At 33.3% G+C, this 23,277-nt stretch overlaps 1 protein-coding gene and 1 long non-coding RNA gene across 5 annotated transcripts in view; one reads left to right on the forward strand and one right to left on the reverse strand.

Annotated features, from left to right (window-relative positions):
- LOC127737600 (ATP-binding cassette sub-family D member 3-like) overlaps positions 1-23,277 on the forward strand; it is a 125,089-nt gene that overhangs the window by 11,909 nt on the left and 89,903 nt on the right. For both annotated transcript variants that reach the window (XM_052248439.1, XM_052248448.1), the window contains exons 3-17: positions 891-937; positions 3,327-3,378; positions 4,333-4,421; positions 5,621-5,690; positions 7,235-7,261; positions 7,862-7,932; positions 13,316-13,439; positions 14,995-15,051; positions 15,519-15,571; positions 16,976-17,065; positions 18,555-18,624; positions 19,084-19,153; positions 20,371-20,468; positions 20,733-20,824; positions 21,764-21,852. In XM_052248439.1, coding sequence (XP_052104399.1) covers positions 891-937; positions 3,327-3,378; positions 4,333-4,421; positions 5,621-5,690; positions 7,235-7,261; positions 7,862-7,932; positions 13,316-13,439; positions 14,995-15,051; positions 15,519-15,571; positions 16,976-17,065; positions 18,555-18,624; positions 19,084-19,153; positions 20,371-20,468; positions 20,733-20,824; positions 21,764-21,852 — 1,099 coding nt within the window. The remainder of the gene's footprint in view (positions 1-890; positions 938-3,326; positions 3,379-4,332; positions 4,422-5,620; positions 5,691-7,234; positions 7,262-7,861; positions 7,933-13,315; positions 13,440-14,994; positions 15,052-15,518; positions 15,572-16,975; positions 17,066-18,554; positions 18,625-19,083; positions 19,154-20,370; positions 20,469-20,732; positions 20,825-21,763; positions 21,853-23,277) is intronic.
- On the reverse strand, positions 8,540-9,080 carry LOC127737627 (uncharacterized). 3 transcript variants are annotated; one of them, XR_007999725.1, is made up of 3 exons: positions 9,038-9,080; positions 8,898-8,953; positions 8,540-8,617 (listed from the first exon to the last, which is right to left on the reverse strand). It is a non-coding gene; the product is annotated as an uncharacterized LOC127737627 (long non-coding RNA). The 3 variants fall into 3 exon arrangements; XR_007999722.1 differs by having other exon boundaries at positions 8,870-8,953; XR_007999728.1 differs by having other exon boundaries at positions 8,870-8,925; positions 9,038-9,064.

The following is a 23,277-nucleotide window of genomic DNA, read 5'->3' on the forward strand; positions in this document are numbered from 1 at the left end:
GTGAGTAAGGGTGATTGCTGGTGTTGACTGATTCACTATTAGTCAGGATGATTGCTGGTGTTGACTGATTCACTATGAGTCAGGGTGATTGCTGGTGTTGACTGATTCTCTATGAGTCAGGATGATTGCTGGTGTTCACTGATTCACTATGAGTCAGGATGATTGCTGGTGTTGAGTGATTTACTTTGAGTCATGATGATTGCAGGTTTTGAGTGATTCACTATGAGTCGGTGATTGCTGGTGTTGACTGATTCACTTTGAGTCAGGGGGATTGCTGGTGTTACATGATTGACTTTGAGTCAGGGGGATTGCTGGTGTTGAGTGATTCACTATGAGTCAGGGTGATTGCTGGTGTTGAGTGATGCACTATGAGGGTGATTGCTGGTGTTGATTGATTCACTGTGAGGGTGATTGCTGGTGTTGACTGATTCACTATGAGTCAAGGGGATTGCTGGTGTTACATGATTAACTTTGAGTCAGGGTGATTGCTGGTGTTGAGTGATTCACTATGAGTCAGGTTGATTGCTGGTGTTGAGTGATGCACTGTGAGGGTGATTGCTGGTGTTGACTGATTCATTGTGAGGGTGATCGCTGGTGTTGACTGATTCAGTGTGAGTCAGGGTGATTGCTTGTGTTGAGTAATTCACTGTGAGTCAGGCTGATTGCAAGTGTTGAGTGATTTATTGTGAAACATGACAATTGCTTTTGATGAATGATACACTGAGTAGCAGGTTGGTTGCTGGTGTTGAGTGATTCACTGTGAAACAGTGGGATTGCTGATGATGAGTTATTCACTATGAAGCATCTGTGATCTCCATGACCTATTTTATGATTGTGCACTGAAACAGTGCACTGATTGCCGTTCATTGTAGAAACTTTCCATTTTTCAGACTGGTGGTAAGAAAGAAAGAGCTGCAGTAGATCTGGATTTCTTCAAGTGAGTTTTTTGTTATAAGGCTTCTTAGAATGTAGCTATATGTTTACATTTGATATGTATTATACATATTTATCTCACATTGGGAAATTTAGTGACATTGTGATTGGTTTAACGCCATCACATGGTGACCCCTATGGATACGTAGGGGTTAAGAACATTTCATAGGGGTATTATTGCATCTACTTTTAATGGTGACCTCATCTATAAATGTTATTGTATTTCATTGTTTATATTTATAAATAACTTGGCAGGAAAAGTTCTGTGTGTGATAAATTCGCTATAAGGTTCGCTTCTTACCCTATTCTTGCAATCACAACAAATGTCTGAAGAAAACATTAAATACATGCACATTGCCTGTCCTTTTCTTACAATCACAACCAGTGTCTGAAGAAAACATAAAATACATGCACCTTGCCTGTCCTATTCTTACAATCACAACAAATGTCTGGAGAAAACATAAAATACATGCACCTTGCTTGCCCTATTCTTACAACTACAACAAGTGTCAGAAGAAAACATAAAATACATGCACCTTGCCTGTCCTATTCTTACAATCACAACAAATGTCTGAAGAAAACATAAAATACATGCACCTTGCTTGCCCTATTCTTACAACTACAACAAGTGTCAGAAGAAAACATAAAATACATGCACCTTGCCTGTCCTATTCTTACAATCACAACAAATGTCAGAAGAAAACATAGAATACATGCACATTGCCTGTCCTATTCTTACAACTACAACAAGTGTCAGAAGAAAACATAAAATACATGCACCTTGCCTGTCCTATTCTTACAATCACAACAAATGTCAGAAGAAAACATAGAATACATGCACATTGCCTGTCCTATTCTTACAACCACAACAAGTGTCAGAAGAAAACAGAATACATGCACATTGCCTGTCCTTTTCTTACAACCACAACAAGTGTCAGAAGAAAACATAGAATACATGCACATTGCCTGTCCTATTCTTACAACCACAACAAGTGTCAGAAGAAAACATAGAATACATGCACATTGCCTGTCCTATTCTTACAACCACAACAAGTGTCAGAAGAAAACAGAATACATGCACATTGCCTGTCCTTTTCTTACAACCACAACAAGTGTCAGAAGAAAACAGAATACATGCACATTGCCTGTCCTATTCTTACAACCACAACAAGTGTCAGAAGAAAACAGAATACATGCACATTGCCTGTCCTATTCTTACAACCACAACAAGTGTCATGCACATTGCCTGTCCTATTCTTACAACCACAACAAGTGTCAGAAGAAAACATAGAATACATGCACATTGCCTGTCCTATTCTTACAACCACAACAAGTGTCAGAAGAAAACATAGAATACATGCACATTGCCTGCCCTATTCTTACAACCACAACAAGTGTCAGAAGAAAACATAGAATACATACACTGTGCCTGCCCTATTCTTACAACCACAACAATTGTCAGAAGAAAACATAGAATACATGCACATTGCCTGTCCTATTCTTACAACCACAACAAGTGCCATGCACATTGCCTGTCCTATTCTTACAACCACAACAATTGTCAGAAGAAAACATAGAATACACACACTGTGCCTGCCCTATTCTTACAACCACAACAAGTGTCAGAAGAAAACAATACATGCACATTGCCTGTCCTATTCTTACAACCACAACAAGTGTCAGAAGAAAACATAGAATACATGCACCTTGCCTGTCCTATTCTTTCAACCACAACAAGTGTCAGAAGAAAACAGAATACATGCACATTGCCTGTCCTATTCTTACAACCACAACAAGTGTCAGAAGAAAACATAGAATACATGCACATTGCCTGTCCTATTCTTACAACCACAACAAGTGTCAGAAGAAAACAGAATACATGCACATTGCCTGTCCTATTCTTACAATCACAACAAGTTTCAGAAGAAAACATAGAATACATGCACATTGCCTGTCCTTTTCTTACAACCACAACAAGTGTCAGAAGAAAACATAGAATACATGCACATTGCCTGTCCTATTCTTACAACCACAACAAGTGTCAGAAGAAAACATAGAATACATGCACATTGCCTGTCCTATTCTTACAACCACAACAAGTGTCAGAAGAAAACATAGAATACATGCACATTGCCTGTCCTATTCTTACAACCACAACAATTGTCAGAAGAAAACATAGAATACATACACCTTGCCTGTCCTATTCTTACAACCACAACAAGTGTCAGAAGAAAACATAAAATATATGAATTATAATGATTACTCTTAAAATTAAATAAAAACTTCTGTACTAGTTGATAATTTATCACATTCATTTGTTTTAATTACTTAACAGCAGTTGTGTTGATGGTCAAGTTTAAGTTATCGACAGTTACAACTTTGTTTATTTTCAGGAGACTATGGTCCTTACTAAAAATCCTCATACCTGGATGGGTAACAAAAGAGGTAAGTTTGTAGATGAAACAGAAAACATTCAAGTAAATAGATATATATATATACACAGAATTAAATCCATTTGAAGCACTTTTTAGGAATTACAGGCAAAACATTTTGAAAGTCTAAAATCTACGAACACTGATACATTGCATTTTGGTACATGACATAAAACAGTAGATGTGGTATGATTTGAGACTATCAATCGAAGACCAAACGTTGTGAATGTAAGCAACTGTAAATCCCTGTGTTGTCTTCAACAATGAGTAAAACTGGTATGTTTAATATAATTAGCTAAAAAATGTTCCCTATCATGATCCTATATATGTGAAACAAGAGTGTACTCATATGCCTTTGACATGCAGTATTTTCGACTTGCATAGTCATGATAGTGTGTCCACTGTTTAAATGACCTTGATTGTTTCCATACAATGTATATGCAAAGTAGTAAGGGGCACTTTAAATGGTTTTGTTTGTCAGTCTCTCCACCAGAGACCAAATGACATAGAAGTTAACAGATATAGGTCACCATACGGCCTTCAACAATGAGCAAAACTCATACCGCAGAGTCGGGTATAAAAGGCCCTGAAATGACTTATCTTTATTAAAACAAAAGAAAAGTGAATATAATAGAAAAAAGAAAATGAAAATGCATGTAAGAATGATTAATCATGTGAAAGAATGTACTTCCCTTATTGACCTATCTAGTAAAACCAAAGTCATCTGATTTTAACGAAGCATATCTATGCATTAAGTTGTACATGATTAAGTTGTATTGTGTAACTATCATATAGTTAGAGCAGACACATGTATGTAACTTCAGTTGACTCAGTGATATTGGAAAGATGATTTGAGTCAATTTAGTGGACTGATGAACATCTTTGATTGATTTTAAGTGTAAATAATGCACCATACTTGAGACACTGCACATGACGTTTTAAGTTATAGCCATTATATTCTTTTCAGGCGTTTTATATGACTTTAGTAGCAGCTTCACTTATAGCCAGAACTTATGCAGACGTATGGATGATACAGAATGGTACATCTATAGAAAGGTTAGTGTTAGTTACATTTAGTCTTATATAGAACATCGATATATTACAAAACATCTCCAGAGTTAAATTTGAAGACATTTGATTGTTAATCAGATAACAGTAAAATGAAACTGAAAAGATTTGTAAGGAATTGAAAGTGTTACAAACCACAAAAAAAATACATGCATGTAATTAAGCCATCATTGGAGATCAAATTATTGATTAAAATACGTATTTCATTTAAACTGTGTTGTAGAGACTCTCCACATACAAATGTAAAATTTATTGGAATTATTTATATAAATAAGAGAAAAAATGGTCGATGTGCAGGAGACAATGTCCAAAAATATTAAGTCTATCGTATGGTGTTTATGTTGAGTTTCGAATTATGCTATAATTAATCTCCAAAAGGTGATAGGTGATATATAGGCAAGTGTATAAATATGGTAAACAACCTATTTATAAACACAAAACCAAGAAGGTACAAATCAAATACCACAAATATATCTATTTGGTATCTTATTCTTGGCAATGGATAGGTACAGTAATTTAGGCAGTGTTCTGGGACAGTGGTCTCCTGGCTTTTGCTCGGTACATATAAATATGGCACGGTCCTCCTGGCTTTTGCCAGGTACAATTAAATATGGCAGATCTGATTGGATTACATTGTAGTCTCATTCTCCTTTCGGTTAGATACAAGCAAAATATACAGACATAAAATAAACTACATAACAGAGTTTGCTATAATTCGTAAGTATAAATCATGGAATTGACACATACCTTGATAAAAAAGAATGAAGATACCAGATCTAGAGGGGAGGCAATTAAAAATCATAAGTGGAAGAAGAAAAAATGTCCAAAAGAACAAATAAAGAAAAGACAAACAACAGTTCTCAAATCAAAATACAGAAAAGATTAAGTATAACATATAAACAGATGTTGTGATAGAATGTAAACATTTCTCTGTATGTCCCCACTGCTGCGGAAGGGGGGGCATTGAGTGTTACCCTTTGTTCTCTAACTTTAGTTTGCCTCAACCAAATGTTATGAAACTTATACACAATGCTTACCACAAAACTCAGATCAAAATTCGAATTTGGGTGGCCTCAATTTTACCGTTCTTGAATTATGTCCCTTTATAACATTATATGCAAGCGGGGGCATCATCTGTGTCCATGGAAGCATTCTCCATTTATTATTTGATATTTTATGATTTACAGTGCTATTATTGGGAGAGATATGTCCTTATTCAAAGTGCATCTTTACAAATTTATCTACGCAATGCCATTGGTGAGTATGTGTACGAATGTATCTATGTAAAGCCATGAATAGTAATTATACAAATCTATCTATGTAAAGCCATGAATAGTAATTGTACAAATCTATCTATATAAAGCCATGAATAGTAATTGTACAAATCTATCTATGTAAAGCCATGAATAGTAATTGTACAAATCTATCTATGTAATGCCATGAATAGTAATTGTACAAATTTATCTATGTAAGCCATTGGTGAGCATGTGTACAAATGTATCTTTGTAATGCCATGAATAGTAATTGTACAAATGTATCTATGTAATGCCATGAATAGTAATTGTACAAATGTATCTATGTAATGCCATGAATAGTAATTGTACAAAATCTATGTAATGCCATGAATAGTAATTGTACAAATTTATGCAATGCCATTATATAATTAGTGAGTATTTGTACAAATTTATAACCCATAAGTGAAGATAAACATGGCCCAAAAAAACTGACGAAATTACAAACAACAGTCCATAAATTACTATACAGAAAACTATAGAATTGAGAAAGACTAACCTCATCAAAAACCTGTGGTTAATTCATGTTCTTCCTGAAGAGAAAATTACACCAATGCAACTTACTTAAAGCAAAACAAAGATCAGATATTTTGTGCAGCCAAAAAATAGTTTTTATAGAACATTGGCAGTGCAGATCTACTGTACTTAACATGAACATTTTAAATTATTTTCAGGAAGTATTACAAAAATTGTCATCTTTTAGTCTTCTTTCTTTTGACTTACAAATTTAATACAATTCAATCTGTAACTACAAGACCAATCTCTATATCAAGGACAAATGAGCTGTAAGCTGTATTTGTAATAGTCTTTAAGTAAATAATATCAAACTCTTGTTTTCCATTCTCAATTATTATTCTCCCTGAAAAAAAATGTTGAAGCATAATGTAATTGCTTTGTCTGTACTTTCTTCAATCTGTGTGTTAAAAACAAAAGGTTTCCAGGTGATAACTGGAGTATCCCTCGCTTGATTAGAATGAAACTTATACATGGAAGATAAAATAAAGGGGAATAAGCCTATTGATTTTGGGGTCAATATGTCAAAGTTCATGTTAAAAATGGAGAAAAAGGGAAGAATAGTTTCTGGATGTTAATATTTTTACTTTGTGTGTGCTTCCATACCTGGCAGGTTAACCAGGGTCAATGGAACCCCTGGCTTAACAAACAAGGACCCAGAAGAGGGTTTTGTATATCATGACTTTGAAGCAAGCATTATTGTATGACAGCTATATATCATGTACATAAAAATTGAATCAGAAGTTTTAGATCTATGAAATCTCTTGAAACATTTTTCGTTTTTAAATTTGATATTATTGACCATTTGTCTCTCAAGACAGATGGATTAGACAGGGTTAGGTAAACCTTGCCCTATTTTTTACATGATTGATGGTGTTTGAGAATGGAACAAAGAATCGGTAACCTATTAAAATATTGATGTTTAATAGATAGGAAGTTACTGCCTGAAATCATAGGTAAGATATATTGATAGGAATATTTTGTTTTCTGTTGTAGATATCAGTTGTAAACAACATGCTGAAGGTAAAGTTTATATTTACTTATTAATATAAGTATTGTTCAGTCACTCAAAAAAAATAATATTTTGTTGATTAATTCACACAAACTTACATTAGACAGTGATGTAGAAAAAATATTGTGTAAAGCATCGAAATAGAATGTTCTGATATACACTTGAAATCATTGTATTAGTTAAATGCATTAGTAATTGATGTTATACTTTGTTTGATTTACATTGGCATCTCAAATATAGTTGTCTTCTTAGGCACCAAACTCCTTTATTGATCTAATTTTTTGTATTTTGAAACCTATGTTTACAGGTCATTTCATGCAATTATCTGGTATGGAATAATATCAAATATGATTTGTATAATATATTTCAGTTATTTGTTCTGGTATTAATGTCACATTCCAGTTTTCTCATGATAGAATTTACCAAAAATGTTATGTCTGCCTAAAATAGTATAAAACCCCAACATTTTTTTAAGATACTGGATAGATAGGAAGGAGGTAAGTATGTTGGATTATAAATAGATTTTAATTGAAAAAATTGAAAAAATTACAATTTTATCAAATATAAATTACGAGTAATGATATTATACTACAGTTATATTTCTATTTCAGTATGGTTTAAATGAGTTGAAGTTGAGGTTTAGAACCAATCTGTCTCAACACTTATATGATAAATACTTAAGGTAAATTGAACTATGACCTTAAAAGGTCAAGGCTGAATCCAAGCCCCAATCCACCGATAAAAATCTATGATGCACTCAAAAGGTCTTGTAATGGCAATTCAGAATGCATATGGTTTTAAGGGATGTAAATCTGAACACATTTTGATATATTCAATAATAGTGCACTATATATATGTGTGTGTGATGGCTTGGGTTCATGTTTTGTCTCCTGATATTTTAATTTGTTAGATATATTGAAAACAGTTATTAAAAGATACATTCATTAACCATATACATTTAATTTGCAATGACAATACCTTTCCATTAATGCCATCATGACAATACCTTTCCATTAATGCCATCATGACAAGACCTTATCAATGCCATCATGACAATACCTTTCCATTAATGCCATCATGACAACACCTTTCCATTAATGCCATCATGACAATACCTTTCCATTAATGCCATCATGACAACACCTTTCCATTAATGCCATCATGACAATACCTTTCCATTAATGCCATCATGACAACACCTTTCCATTAATGCCATCATGACAATACCTTTCCATTAATGCCATCATGACAATACCTTACCATTAATGCCATCATGACAAGACCTTTCCATTAATGCCATCATGACAATACCTTTCCATTAATGCCATCATGACAATACCTTTCCATTAATGCCATCATGACAAGACCTTACCATTAATGCCATCATGACAATACCTTTCCATTAATGCCATCATGACAATACCTTTCCATTAATGCCATCATGACAATAACTTTCCATTAATGCCATCATGACAATACCTTTCCATTAATGCCATCATGACAACAACTTTCCATTAATGCCATCATGACAACACCTTTCCATTAATGCCATCATGACAACACCTTTCCATTAATGCCATCATGACAATACCTTACCATTAATGCCATCATGACAATACCTTTCCATTAATGCCATCATGACAATACCTTTCCATTAATGCCATCATGACAAGACCTTACCATTAATGCCATCATGACAAGACCTTACCATTAATATCATCATGACAATACCTTTCCATTAATATCATCATGACAATACCTTACCATTAATATCATCATGACAATACCTTTCCATTAATGCAATCATGACAATACCTTTCCATTAATACAATGTGTTTGTTGTGCCTTAATAACACTTTTTTACGGTGTGTCCTTATGTTATACTGTTACACCACTGTCCCTGCAGATTAAGGGAGGGGGACCACTAATAATCATGTTAAACCCCACCACCCACTTTCTTTATATGTGCTTGTCCCAAGGCATGAGACTGTATCCCAGTGGTTAGTAATTGGTTGCTGTCTGTTATAATTATTCTGTGTTAGCAGTAGTAAGAAAATGTCAATAGCCAAAGTGGTTAACCACTATTTTTTTGCTTAGCCATATTTTCATGTGATAAGCCACAACTTTTGTGTCACCGTTGAGGATCACGTAGTATCCCGAAACTGCTAGAGGGGTTTGGGAGCATGCCCCCCATGGACATTTTGGAAAATTAGATGTGAAATCTGCACTCTGAGGTTACATTTTTGTAACTGGAAGTGTATATAACTTATCAAAAATGTCTCCAGGTCAGATGAAAAATTCTCCTTCTCTTCAATAAATCAAAGTGGGGGATTTTTAAAACAATAATAATGTCCCTTTTCGTTTTCTTGGATTCGAATCCTCCGTGAACATATGATCTTTATCTGATTCTTTGGGTCAGGGACCTTACAAGGTCAGATTCATCAGCCATTTTAAAAACATTAAAAGTAAAAGAAAACCTGATATCGGAAACAGATTTTCGCACCAGAAAGATCTACAAAAAATCAATTGCGGAATTCGTAAATTGACTCATAATTCCTACCTATCCTCTTCGCTCCTGGTGGAGCATAAGGTCACCACAAGTTTTAGCAATCTAGTTCTGTCTTTAGCCTTTGTTTCGGCTTCTCCCCAGGTCATGTCAAGCTCCTTCAGTTCTGCTTCAATCGTTCGACGCCAGGTGGTTTTGGGTCTTCCTCTTGGTCTCTTCCCCTGGGGTGTTCATCTAAGAGCTATCCTGGTTATATTAGATACAGGCATTCTGAGAACATGCCCCAGCCATCTGAAGCGCCTCTGTTGTTACTTGTATTTCTTTGAGGATACATGTGGACTTAGTCATTCCAGGGAGATGTTCATTTGAAATAAGGTTTGGCCAGAAGATTTTGCAAATTCGCCTCAGACAATTGTGGTGGAAACTTGAGAGCGATCTCATATCTGTTTTTGTTTCTTTCCAGCATTCACTTCCATACAGAAGGACAGATTTAACATTACTGTTATTTAGCCTTACTTTTGTTTTCTTGTTGTATTGTTTGGACTTCCAAATGGGTCGTAGTCTTTGAAATGCAGATCTTGCCTTGGCTAGCCTACTTTTAATGTCTTTTTGTGTTGGATCTTCTGTACTAACCACAGTTCCTAGATAAGTAAATTTATCTACCTGTTGGATTTCTGTGCCCTCAGCTTTTAGTCTTAAGTTTGATGTTGTGTTAAGTCGCATTTCTTGGGTCATTTGACTCATAATATATAGTAGTTATTGCCCTTAAATGATGATTTTTATCATTTTTGACTTACTTGACGAAGTCAAAAAGTGAGACATAGGTATGCTGTTTCCGGCGGCGGCGGTGGCAGCGTCAACAATGTATTAGATTGTGATTAGGTCTAGTTTGTGGTGAACCACAAGTTGTAGGTCAATCATATTTGGTATACAGTTGTATTAGCATTCGCACATCTCATTTCCATGGAGATTATTCGGCCCTGCCCCCTCAGTCATGGTCTATTGACTTTGAAACTTTTGCTTATTTTACATGTATTAGTTTGTGATTAGGTCAGTTTATGGGGAACCATTAGTGGTAGGTCAATGATATTTGGTATGCAGTTGTATAAGCATTGGCATATCTCATTTCCATGGAGATTATTTAGCTCAGCCCCCCTTAGTCATGGTCTATTGACTTTAAAAATTTTGCTTAGTTAACATGTATTAGTTTGTGATTAGGTCAGTTCAAGGGGAACCATTAGTGGTAGGCCAATGTTAATTGGTATTCAGTTGTATAAGCATCAGTACATCTCATTTCAATGGAGAATATTTGGCACGATACCCTCAGTTGTGGCCTGTTGACTTTGAAACTTTTGCTTAGTTTACATGTATTAGTTTGTGATAAGAGCAGTTTAAGATGAACTGCTAATGTTAAGTCAATGATATTTGGTATGCAAATTTATTGGCATTTGTAAGTATTGTTTCCATGGAGATTATATAGCTCCACCCCCTCTTCATGGTTCATTGATTTTGAAACTTTTACATAGTTTACAAGTTAATGTTTGTGTTTAGGTTTGTTTAAAGGGAATAACTTATAATAAGTCAATGATATTTGGTATGCAGTTGTATTAGCATTGGCGCATCTCATTTACATGGAGATGGTTTATATTAGCCATGTACCTCAGTCATGGTTCATTGACTATGAATATTAGCCTAACTTGTTAAGTATTGCCATTTTAATTTCAACATTTGCATAATCAAAATTTCAAAAAAGCGAGACATATCTCTCTGATAACAGTTTATTTGTCTAGCCAGTATGAGAGACATAGGTATTACAATCTGGAGGTGGTGGTGACGACGTAAACTTTATATTTCATGAGGTAGAAGACCTGGATGCTTCCTACCTTGTGTGCAGATACCTTATGTTACGAAGTTTCCGTCTGTCATATGTCCATTGTCCTTGACCTCATTTTCATGGTTCAGTGACTGCTTGAAAAAAAATTAGAGTTTTTTTTGTTTAGTGAAATACTGACTTATTATGAGTAATAGGATGATTATATTTGGTATATATGGGTCTACATGTCCATCAGGTAGGGCTTACCTGACCTCAACCTTATTCCATGGATCAGTGATCAAAGTTAAAGTTACGTGGTCAAGTTTGTATCTCAGATTTCATGGTTCATTGGACAATGTTTATTTTTTTTTTTGGTCTATTTCTCAGTTATTATAAGCAATAGGTCAATTATATTTAGAGTATGGAACAATTGTGAGGTGTACATGTTCTGTCTGGCAAGTTTCATATGACCGTGACCTCATTTTCATGGTTCATTGGTCAATGATAATTTTTCATAATTTTGTAAGTTTATCAGATGCTATAAGCAATAGGTCAACTAAATTTGATGTATAGAATGATTGTAATTAAGGTGTACATGTCTGTCTTGTAGGGTTCCTATAACCTTGACCTCATTTCATGGTTTATTGGTCAATGTTAAGATTTTGTGGTTTGATCTGTCTCTCATGTACTATTAGCAATAGGACCACTATATTTGGTGTATGGAATGATTGTAAGGTGTACATGTCTGTCTGGCATGGTTCATCTGACCGTCATTTAATCTTCATAGTACATTGATAATGTTAAGTTTATGAGATACTTGTATTAAAACCTTCATATTACAGACTTTCAACATGAAATCAATGATCAATAAGACAGGTGAGACATTTCAGAGTGTGCACTCTTGTTTAATGTTTTTGCCTGTTATCTTGAAAACTATAATGGATAGGTAGAAACTTAAAAAATCAAAGATGATCAGCAAAACAAGATCTGCAAATAGGTCAGGCTGGCCAACTAACATTTAGATAAATATGTCAGTTGTCTTCAAATAGGAGTTATTTGGCTTGAATGACAATTTTAACACTTTTTTGTGTTTTGGGCAAAAACTATAGAAGATAGGGAGAAACTGTAAACAGAAAAAATGATCATCAATTTGGGTTCAACAAAATACAGATTTTAGTCATGAATTATAAATAATATTAGTCTAAAATGTTTGAGGGTGCCCATTTGGTAAGGTGCACAAAGACCTAGTGACACAGGATCTTTAGAACCTGTAGTTGTTCTTAGGAGAATTTGGTGTTAGTGACAGAACTTTGATAGTCTTTGAGAATTATTCACAGCTTTGTCTAAACCCCAGTCTAAGATTAATTAGATTTTATCCAATACATTACCAAAAGGGTCTAATTAGTCATACTGCTGTATCATTAGCCGGTCAACACTTCGGGTTGTGATTCCAAAACCCTGCATGTTGCAGGTGCATTCGACTCAATCTTAATTGACTAGGCTTGTCAGTTTTCCTGCCAGAGGTAGGTGGTTCTCTGGGCATTCTGGCTTCCTCCACCAATAAAAACTGACCTCCACGAAATAGCCAGTAGGGCTGAAAGTGGCGTTAAACACTAATCAATCAACCTATATGTTAAAAGATTTGAAATTGTAAATATGAGATGAAGTATACTGATATATATATATATGAAAAGATTTTGATTAAACTAAATATAAGTTAAAAATATGAAAATATTTCAATTTCAGGGGGTTCACATACTATAAAATGAGTAATTTAGATAACAGAATATCTAATGCTGATCAGTTACTCACTCAAGATGTAGAAAAGTTCTGTGATGCTGTTGGAGAGTTATACTCTAATCTGAGTAAGGTAAGGGTCAGTTACTCACTCAGGATGAAGAGAAGTTCTGTGGTGCTGTTAGAGAGTTATACTATTATCTGAGTAAGGTAAGGGTCAGTTACTCACTCTGGATGAAGAGAAGTTCTGTGATGCTGTTAGAGAGTTATACTTTTATCTGAGTAAGGTAAGGGTTAGTTACTCACTCAGGATGAAGAGAAGTTCTTTAATATTTTTGGAGAGTTAAACTCTAATCTGAGAAAGGTAAAATTCAGTTACTCACAAAGGATGTAAAGATGTTATATGATATTGTTAGAGAGTTATACTCTTATCTGAATAAGGAAAGGATCAGTTACTCACTCAGGATGACGAGAAGTTCTTTAATATTTTTGGAAAGTTAAACTAATCTGAGTAAGGTAAAGGTCAGTTACTCACAAAGGATGTAAAGAAGTTCTTTGATACTGTTAGTTGTACTCTTATCTGAGTAAGGAAAGGGTCAGTTACTCACTCAGGATGAAGAGAAATTCTGTGATGCTGTTAGAGAGTTATACTATTATCTGAGTAAGGTATGGGTCAGTTACTCACTCAGGATGAAGAGAAATTCTGTGATGCTGTTAGAGAGTTATACTATTATCTGAGTAAGGTAAGGTTCAGTTACTCACTCAGGATGAAGAGAAATTCTGTGATGCTGTTAGAGAGTTATACTATTATCTGAGTAACTGTAAGGGTCAGTTACTCACTTTGGATGAAAAGAAGTTCTGTGGTGCCATTAGAGAGTTATACTATTATCTGAGTAAGGTAAGGGTCAGTTACTCACTCAGGATGAAGAGAAGTTCTGTGATGCTGCTAGAGAGTTATACTATTATCTGAGTAAGATATGATTCAGTTACTCACAAAGGATGAAGAGAAGTTCTGTGATGCTGTTAGAGAGTTATACTATTATCTGAGTAAGGTAAGGGTCAGTTACTCACTCAGGATGAAGAGAAGTTCTGTGATGCTGTTAAAGAGTTATACTATTATTTGAGTAAGGTATGGGTAAGTTACTCACTCAGGATGAAGAGAAGTTCTGTGATGCTGTTAGAGAGTTACCCGGTATACTATTTTCTGAGTAAGGTATGGGTCAGTTACTCACAAAGGATGAAGAGAAGTTCTGTGATGCTATTAGAGAGTTATACTATTATCTGAGTAAGGTATGGGTCAATTACTCACAAAGGATGAAGAGAAGTTCTGTGATGCTGTTAGAGAGTTATACTATTATCTGAGTAAGGTATGGGTCAGTTACTCACTCAGGATGTACAGAAGTTCTGGGATAGTGTGGATGAGTAATACTCTAATCTTAGTAAGGTAAAGAGTTAGTTACTGTTAATTAGATAGCGTCTAGTCTAAGATGAAAATGCACATGAAATGCAGATAAACATTATCGAGTCCATGCATTGTTAATTGTTTATTTTATACTTTTTGTAATTTGGATATAAGTTTTAGTGTTTTATTAATCAAATATGAGAATTTGAGTCACATCAGTAAACATGACTTTGATAGCTCCTTCAACAGCTGATGATAATACTTAAAAGATATTTTATATTTTCAGCCGTTACTGGATGTAGGGTTATACACAATTAAGTTAACTGGCAGTATTGGAGCACAGGTAAATATATATTAAACCCCTACTCTGAGGAGGTTTACTGATTTTCATCTGTTCATCTTCCTCCTGTCCTTCCCATCAAATTTTGGTTGCACTTTTCTCAGGAACTACAAATCAGAACTTCCTGAAATTAAATTTCATCTTTATGTGTGCATGCTTTACTTTCAGATGCATTTTCGAAAAAAGTAAAATGTTTTAAAACACAAAATTAAGTACCTTGGATAACTTTTTCAAAACAAGAAAAATGTGTAAACAAGAAAACAGGAAAAAAAAACATTAATATGATATTAATGTAATTGTACATTTTGTCAAATTTAAACTAAAATATTGTTTTGGTTAATTTTTTAAATTTCTTTCTATTTTGAAGAATATGTACATTCAAGAAGTGTTATTTACTGTTTATTTGATCTAAATCTCTTTATCAATTACTTACTTTGAATCTCTATAGTTTTGATATTGTTTTATTTCAGGGTCCAGCAACTATGTTAGGATATTTAGCAGTTTCGGGACTTATCTTAACAAGGTAATTTATTTCAGGGTCCAGCTGTTATGTATAAATATTTAGAAGTTTATGGACTTATCTTAACAACGTATGTAAACTGCCAGCCCTTTACCAGAGGAAACATGATTTTCTTATATTTATATGTTTGCCAGTCTTAATTTTTATCTTGTCTACTCTGAAGTAAAATGCAGCTTTCCTGTTTAAGAATACTATATTCTGGTTTACACATGTTGTCGGCTTGCTGTCTTATAAATTTTTGTCCTCAATTTCCTCTCATTCATACTAGTTTTGAAGAAAGTGTAAAAAGAAGTGTTGATTAACAATGACAGCCTAGTGGATGGGAATGAAAAATGATTACCTTTGGAGAGTACCTTGCCTAAAATTCCTGGTTGCCCAGTGGCCTATGAGAACTAGTTATATATCTAGGTCCCTGAATTATGGTTTCTCAGCATACAAATTTGGGTACAGATGTCTGGCTGGGGTTATAAATACCCCCCCCCCCCCCCCCATTCATATACATGTGTATTGTAAAAATTTCGAAATGTTAAACACAAGTGCCAAGCTAAATTGGCTTTATATTCAAGACAACCTAACCTATACAGATATGTTTATATGTAAGAATATTTGTCTGTTAATATTATATATAATCTGTTAGGCTACTGCTTTTTATGCCCCCACCATAGCAGAGGGGGCACTAAGTTTTATCCTTTATTGGTCTGTACGTACATCCCGAAATTGGTTTCCATTCTCTAATTTTAGTTTGCCTCAACCAAATGTTATGAAACTTATACACAATGCTTATGACCAAAAAAAACATATCCATTTTGAATTTGGGTGGTGTCACTTTTACCTTTCTAGAGTTATGCCCCTTTACAAATGGAAAAATTGCTAAATTTTTCGATTCCGTTCTTTAACTTAAGTTTGCCTCAATCAAATGTTATAAATCTTACACACAATGCTTATTACCACAAAACACAGATCAAGTTTGAATTTTAATGGTGTCACTTATACCGTTCTAGAGTTATGTCCCTTTACAAATAGAAAAAGTGCTAAATTTTTCGTTTCCGTTCTCTAACTTAAGTTTGCCTCAACCAAATGTTATGAAACTTATACACAATGCTTATTACCACAAAACTCAGATCAAGTACAAGTTTTTGTAGGGTAACTTTTATCGTTCTTGAGTTATGTCCCTTTATAACGTTATATGCAAGCAGGGACATCATCTGTGTCCCATGGACAATTCCCCATTTATTTACTTATATGCTTATGGCTCTGTAATGGCTTTGGCTTAAGATTTTAAAATTTAGTTGATTATATTCATATTGATATACATGTATGAATATCAAAATTATTTGTTTCATGTTTCATGTATGATTAAATTTAGTGAATATAATAGTTCCTGAGCTTCCTCTCCCTTTTCAACAGATTACGGCGACCTATTGGAAAGTTTACCATGCAAGAACAAAAGTTAGAGGGAGAATACAGATATGTTAATACTAGATTGATAACTAACAGGTAACCAGTCTTAAGATCATTTTTGAGCCAGTATCCAATAAGTAAACATATGTTAATACTAGATTGATAACTAACAGGTAACCAGTCTCAAGATCATTTTTGATCCAGCAAACATATATGTTAATACTAGATTAATAACTAACAGGTAACCAGTCTTAAGATCATTTTGGAGCTAGTATCCAATAAGTAAACATATGTTAATACTAGATTGATAACTAACAGGTAACCAGTCTCAAGATCATTTTTGAGCCAGTATCCAGTAAACATATATGTTAATGCTAGATTGATAACTAACAGGTAACCAGTCTTATGATCATTTTAGAACTGATAACAAGTTAACATGTCATTTAATTTAGAATGATAAATAAGAGGTAACCAGTAAAAAGATATTTTAAATTAGTTTTTAATTAAAAAAATAGTTTTTTGAAGACAAAATGTAAGCACCAAAATTTATCAGTAATGCAAGATCTACAAATGTTTTTTTGTAATTATGACCAAACCCTTGAAATGATTTCTTGTAGTAGTCATTGCCCTTAAATAATGATTGTTTGCATTTTTTTCACCAATTATCTTTGGAACTATAGTAGAAAAAAACGGCAAAGTGCTACAATATCAACATGTTTGGCATTTGAGCTAATTAAGCTTTTCTGAATCTATCCAATTAAAACATGTAGAGTGGTTGGCGCATATTCGCCTTGGACACATTTTCGCCGTTTTGCTATTTTTTCTGTAAAATGTGTGTGCCGTTACCCAATACTTGCCTAAATAGATGGTAAAGGCTGTTTGTAATGTTACAACTGTTGATATTCCTCTTTACCCCATTTCCAAGATTATTTGCACATATTGAGAAATACACAGGTGTTTTTAAATGATTTTGGCAATTATGTAAGATTTATATGGCAATCATGCGCAGTCTTAAAGTAAATATTTGTGAGAAAAATCGTATAGGAATGATCTCTCAAGCTAATTCATGTAATTGCAAACATTCGTTTTTTTATAATATACCAGGATAATGAGGATGGTCATATCATACATTACAGCAAAAATGTGTCCCCCATGGTACACGAGCAACTTGATTTCCTCTTGAGTTTGCGTTCGTTTTTAGAACAATTAAACAATGTTTTGAAGATAATTTCTTTATCAAACATTTGTTTCATATAGTTAAATTTCTGAAACCTTCATAAAAAGTTCCAAATATTTGAATGTAGGTCGGATGTAAGTGGAAATGAACGAATTATGCGGCGAATATGGGTCTCTCACTCTACCTTCAAAAGAAAACAGTTTAAAATGATATTCATAAGTAGCTGTCTAAAACTACTTTTCAGTATAATAATTCATGAGATCTGTATAAATGGCATCAGTCTTCTTGGTCACTAAATGTTAATCTGCTTCCCTGTACAGTCCTTATGATGAAGAACAAGAAATAGATTTAACACAACAATACCTTGCTAAGGAAGATGTAACCATTGAATTCTTTGTTTTATTTCAGTGAAGAAATAGCTTTTTACCAAGGAAACAAAAGAGAACAAACCATTATTATAGCTACATTTAGAAAATTGGTAAGTCAGGATAAGAATAGAATAGTTGTTATAATATTGTCAATGAAAGAAGAATTTGATCGGTGTTAATCTCTACGAGTCGTTTAGCATACCTGTCAACTATTTCCATTTTTGTTGTTGTGAACTATTTATTTTCTCACAGAGACTTGTTTATTATCCATCTGGGTATTTAAATAACCCTGGAGTTAAGTATTGGACATGTTTTCACCTATATTCTAGTTTTATCAGAATTTGATGTTTAAAAAACTAAATTTTCCCTCAAAATAATCCAAAATTTGACATTATTAATCACATAATTTACTGTTTAAGGTCAAGTTACAGTAAATGGGCTATGTCACAGTTTTCATACAACTTTGGCTCATTGAACTATTACTGAAAATTATAAAAAAAATAATGCATTTATCTCTTTTATTTTCTTAAATATTACTAAATGAATTCAATTTATTATCATTTTCATAGGTACGACATTTACGGAATTTTATATCATTTAGGATGCAGATGGGATTTGTAGATAATATTATAGCAAAATGTAAGTTATCTTAAACATTTCTATACAAACCAATTCTTATTACATCATCTATACTTTGTCTATTTATAAATTACTCCTATTCACAAATAAAGCTTAAGGAAGAGAAATAGAAAAGACAAATTATACAACATGATACAAATGTGTTGATCTTTACTAATATTGTATTTGAAATTAGACATGTTAGAATTGGAAGAAACAAGATATTATGGAAATTAATTGTGATGTTAGATCACAGCTTTGTAATAAATGTTCCTGACAGTATAAATGTGTTATATATTTGTCCAGAGATGACCAGAACTCTGATAGTTCAGTGGGACTGACACTCTTGTTGTTTCTGTTCTAGATCTGGCATGGCAGCCCTACAAATATTGATTATATGATTGATTTATATAAATTTTTAGGTATTTATATGTCTCATTGAGTTACACTCTACATCTGTTTCATATTTAATGAATAACCTATGAAATATAGGTAAAATTAATTGATGATAAAAATTATATAGAAATGCAAAACATTTCTTATAATTATTCTTCTGCAGCAAATTTTGACAGGTAAAGAAAGATGATTGTTTGGTTTGTTTATTATCCAAGTCACTTTCTGATGAAGAGTCTGATTCAGTATAGTTTTCTGCATCTTTTTTTTCAATTACTGTATGTTCAATTTTGTCATTTTCAATTGATTGGTTTAATTTAACTTCAGATTCTGTTCTAGTTTCTTATGTTTCAACAACAGCTTGATTTGTTTGATCTAGCTCGTCCAATCAAACCCGAGTTTGTTTCACTTGGGCAGGCCTGTGCTTTTTCAAAGACATATGCTCATTAGTGAACAACTGGTAACCAGAAACATAGTTTGCTTCAAAGTCCTCATGCTTTAGATCTGGAAACCAGTCAAAACATGTATATTTATACGCTATGGAGGTTTCCCAAAACTTACGTGCGATCAGATTGAGAATGGAAAAGTTGTTCCATTGATCAAAATGTGAAAAAAGGATCAGAAAATTTTATCTGTCAGAATTGTCAATTTACCAGTCCTTTGACGTTTTTTTTATTGGACAGCAGGACTGACACATGACATGATAGGGAAGGCTGTAGAACCTTCTTCCAATTTGCTGATTAGGACTGAATGATTTTCTACATCTCTGTTAGGCAGTTACACTATGTTGTATATATATGTTATATATTTTTTGTGTTACACCATTTTTAAATGTGTATTTTCAGATGTAGCAACTGTATTTGGTTATTTAGTTGTCAGTAGACCATTTTTAGATTTAGCAGATCCACGCCATTTAAACAGCACTTCCAGTGAGAGATTAGAGGTAAATATATCAATCATACAAATATTATCGTTACTATAAAGAAACATCACAGGTATTTAAGGTTACAGAATAAACATTTAAACAAAATCTTTGTAAAATTGCTTAAATTGTCTATTTTAAATCAAACCATGGTAAGAGGCCTGATAATAATTTTTTTTATCGCTATATGATTTAGAATTTAAACAGAAATCAGAGCGACTTTCTCCTTCCAAATATTTTGAATCTAATGTTACATCATCAGTTATTATGTTTTATTCTGTAAAGGATTATTATAAAAGTGGCAGGATGTTAGTACGAATGGCGGAGGCTATAGGTAGAATTGTATTAGCTGGCAGAGATATGACCAGATTAGCTGGGTAAGTATTTTAAAAGTCATGATAACCAATAAGTGCAAAAAGTATATGTTTCACCCAATGCAAGATGCTGTATGATTGCAAATGAGACAAAAGGATAAGGATGTGATTAATTACAGGTCACTGTACCGCTTCAACAATGAGCAAAACCTATAACATATAGTAAGCTATAACCACAGAATTACAGTCTTTTAAAGACACATCATAAGAACTAACTGTAAAATTCAGTTAAAAGTTGATTCATCAGATCAGTACTAAGCACAAAGACATCTTATAAAAAGACAAAAGACCACAATGTACCAATCTATGAATATCACAATTACTACATCTATTTCTGTTTATGAAGTTTATGGCCATGGTGGCCAGCAACATATTGATTCAGTATCTCTTTAACTGGTTTTGATTCACAGCTTTTCACATTCAGTGTGATTCAGAGCTTGACATTTTGAATAGTCACTTGTATATTGTTGAATCCTTTAGATGTTTTTGTTTGTGTCATTTGATAACTCTCTCATTGATCTTTACCCCATAGTTCCTTTTATGCATACTTACAAAACCTTCCAACCTTTATAGACTCCTGACAATTCAGCTTGACATATTGTATAGACAGCTGTCTATAAATGATGACTGGATGTTGCCGTTTTAGATGTCTTTTGATTATTTTTGTGATTGGGTTGCTGTCTGATTGATGTATATCCCACATCATACTCACATTGACAGTGAAATTGTTGATAATTATGTGACTGTAAATTTAAATCTTTAAATATATATCGTAAAACTCAAAGTACAGGTGACATCAGCCTGGCTTCATTTTCAGAACTCTTCTTGGGAGAAAAATACTTGCGTACACTATGAATAAGAATTGTCCCTCTTATGCATTAGGTTTACGGTTCTAACACTAAGTAGCAGATGATTTTTTAACATGGGTTTATGTATTTCTAGGTTCACGGCCAGAATCACACAGTTAAACACAGTTTTAGATGATTTAAACAAAGGACATTATGAAAGAACCATGGTTTCTGATCAGAGTGGTAAGACAAATATGATGTTACAACTCATGCATACTAAAATTAATTGTTATTATCAAAGCTATTATGGAATACAGAGTTATCTCTCATACTGTATGATTTATCTTATGAGAAGACATTATTTCCTTTACCTATCTTATCAAATTAACCCCGGATTTCATTGCAGAACATTTATTTCTTAGTCATAAACATATATCTTGGGTGTTTCAAGGCACCATTTTTTTCTTATTTGGTGTTCCAATAAAATATTTTGGAAACTTGAGGAGGCATGGTTACTAAACATGCTAAAGCTTGTAAACAGGAAAAAAGGAACGAAAAGTTGCTTGGTTTACTTTCAGTGATGGTTATTTTCTTATATGCAATTAAATGCTTTGTGAAATTTTCACTGTAGTTCTGGACAGGATAAAATTTTACTTATGCCAAGTATTTCTTTATTTGAAACAAAGATAAATTCTGCCCAATTTTTAGAATTTACCAAAGACTGATAGGGAATAAACAATAGTGGTATTACCCTGTAAAATACAGAGTTATCTCCCATTCTGTATCTAAAAAAACAAACAAAACTGCCTACCTAACCTTTTGAATATAACTGGAAACAGACATATTGTTTTATTTGGCCTCAGTATTTTGTTGTATAGTAATATTTTTCCATGTTGTTTATTATTTTTTGTTTTTTTATACTTTTAATTTAATATTAAATGACAAGAAGATAGTTGTAACTACTCATCTGCATGTTTAATGACACTACAGAATTTTATAACCTATGGTAATATATACCTAAGATCCCTATAGAAGACTTGCAACGCACTATTAAAGTCATATGATCCTTCAAATTTAACAAAACAGATGATTATGTTTTATATAACTGAATTGCAAAATTTTATTTTATAACACAAGACGTAGATTTTCTTATAGTAGAAAACCCTTATTTTATCCAAACTCTCAGGAAATGCACTGCTGTTGAATTATTGTCTTTCTGAGCTCTAGTTTGGCGACAGCTTTTTGGTATGCAGTAACCATAAAATAACACCTCTTATTAGAAATTGTCAACAACACTTGTCAAGTGCAATGGAAATGATGGAAGGAAGATAGTATGAACCAATTCTGAAAAAAAATATTTGAATACACCAAAATCTTTCAACATTTTGTTATGACAAAGTTTAATTAACAAATGGGATTGCAAGGAAAATATAGATAAAAAGCATCAAATTAACATTGCTCTATCATCTAGCTTGTATAGTAGAGTTGTCTGATCTGTAATTTACTGATTGTGTGATATTCCTAATTGTGATATTTTGACTGAGTGTGGATTACCATGACAGGTGATCTAATTGTGATATTTTGACTGAGTGTGGATTCCCATGACAGGTGATCTAATTGTGATGTTTTGACCATGACAGGTGATCTAATTGTGATGTTTTGACTGAG

Source organism: Mytilus californianus, unplaced genomic scaffold, assembly GCF_021869535.1.
Source record: "Mytilus californianus isolate M0D057914Y unplaced genomic scaffold, xbMytCali1.0.p SCAF_1, whole genome shotgun sequence".
NCBI classification, from domain to species: Eukaryota; Metazoa; Mollusca; class Bivalvia; order Mytilida; family Mytilidae; genus Mytilus; species Mytilus californianus.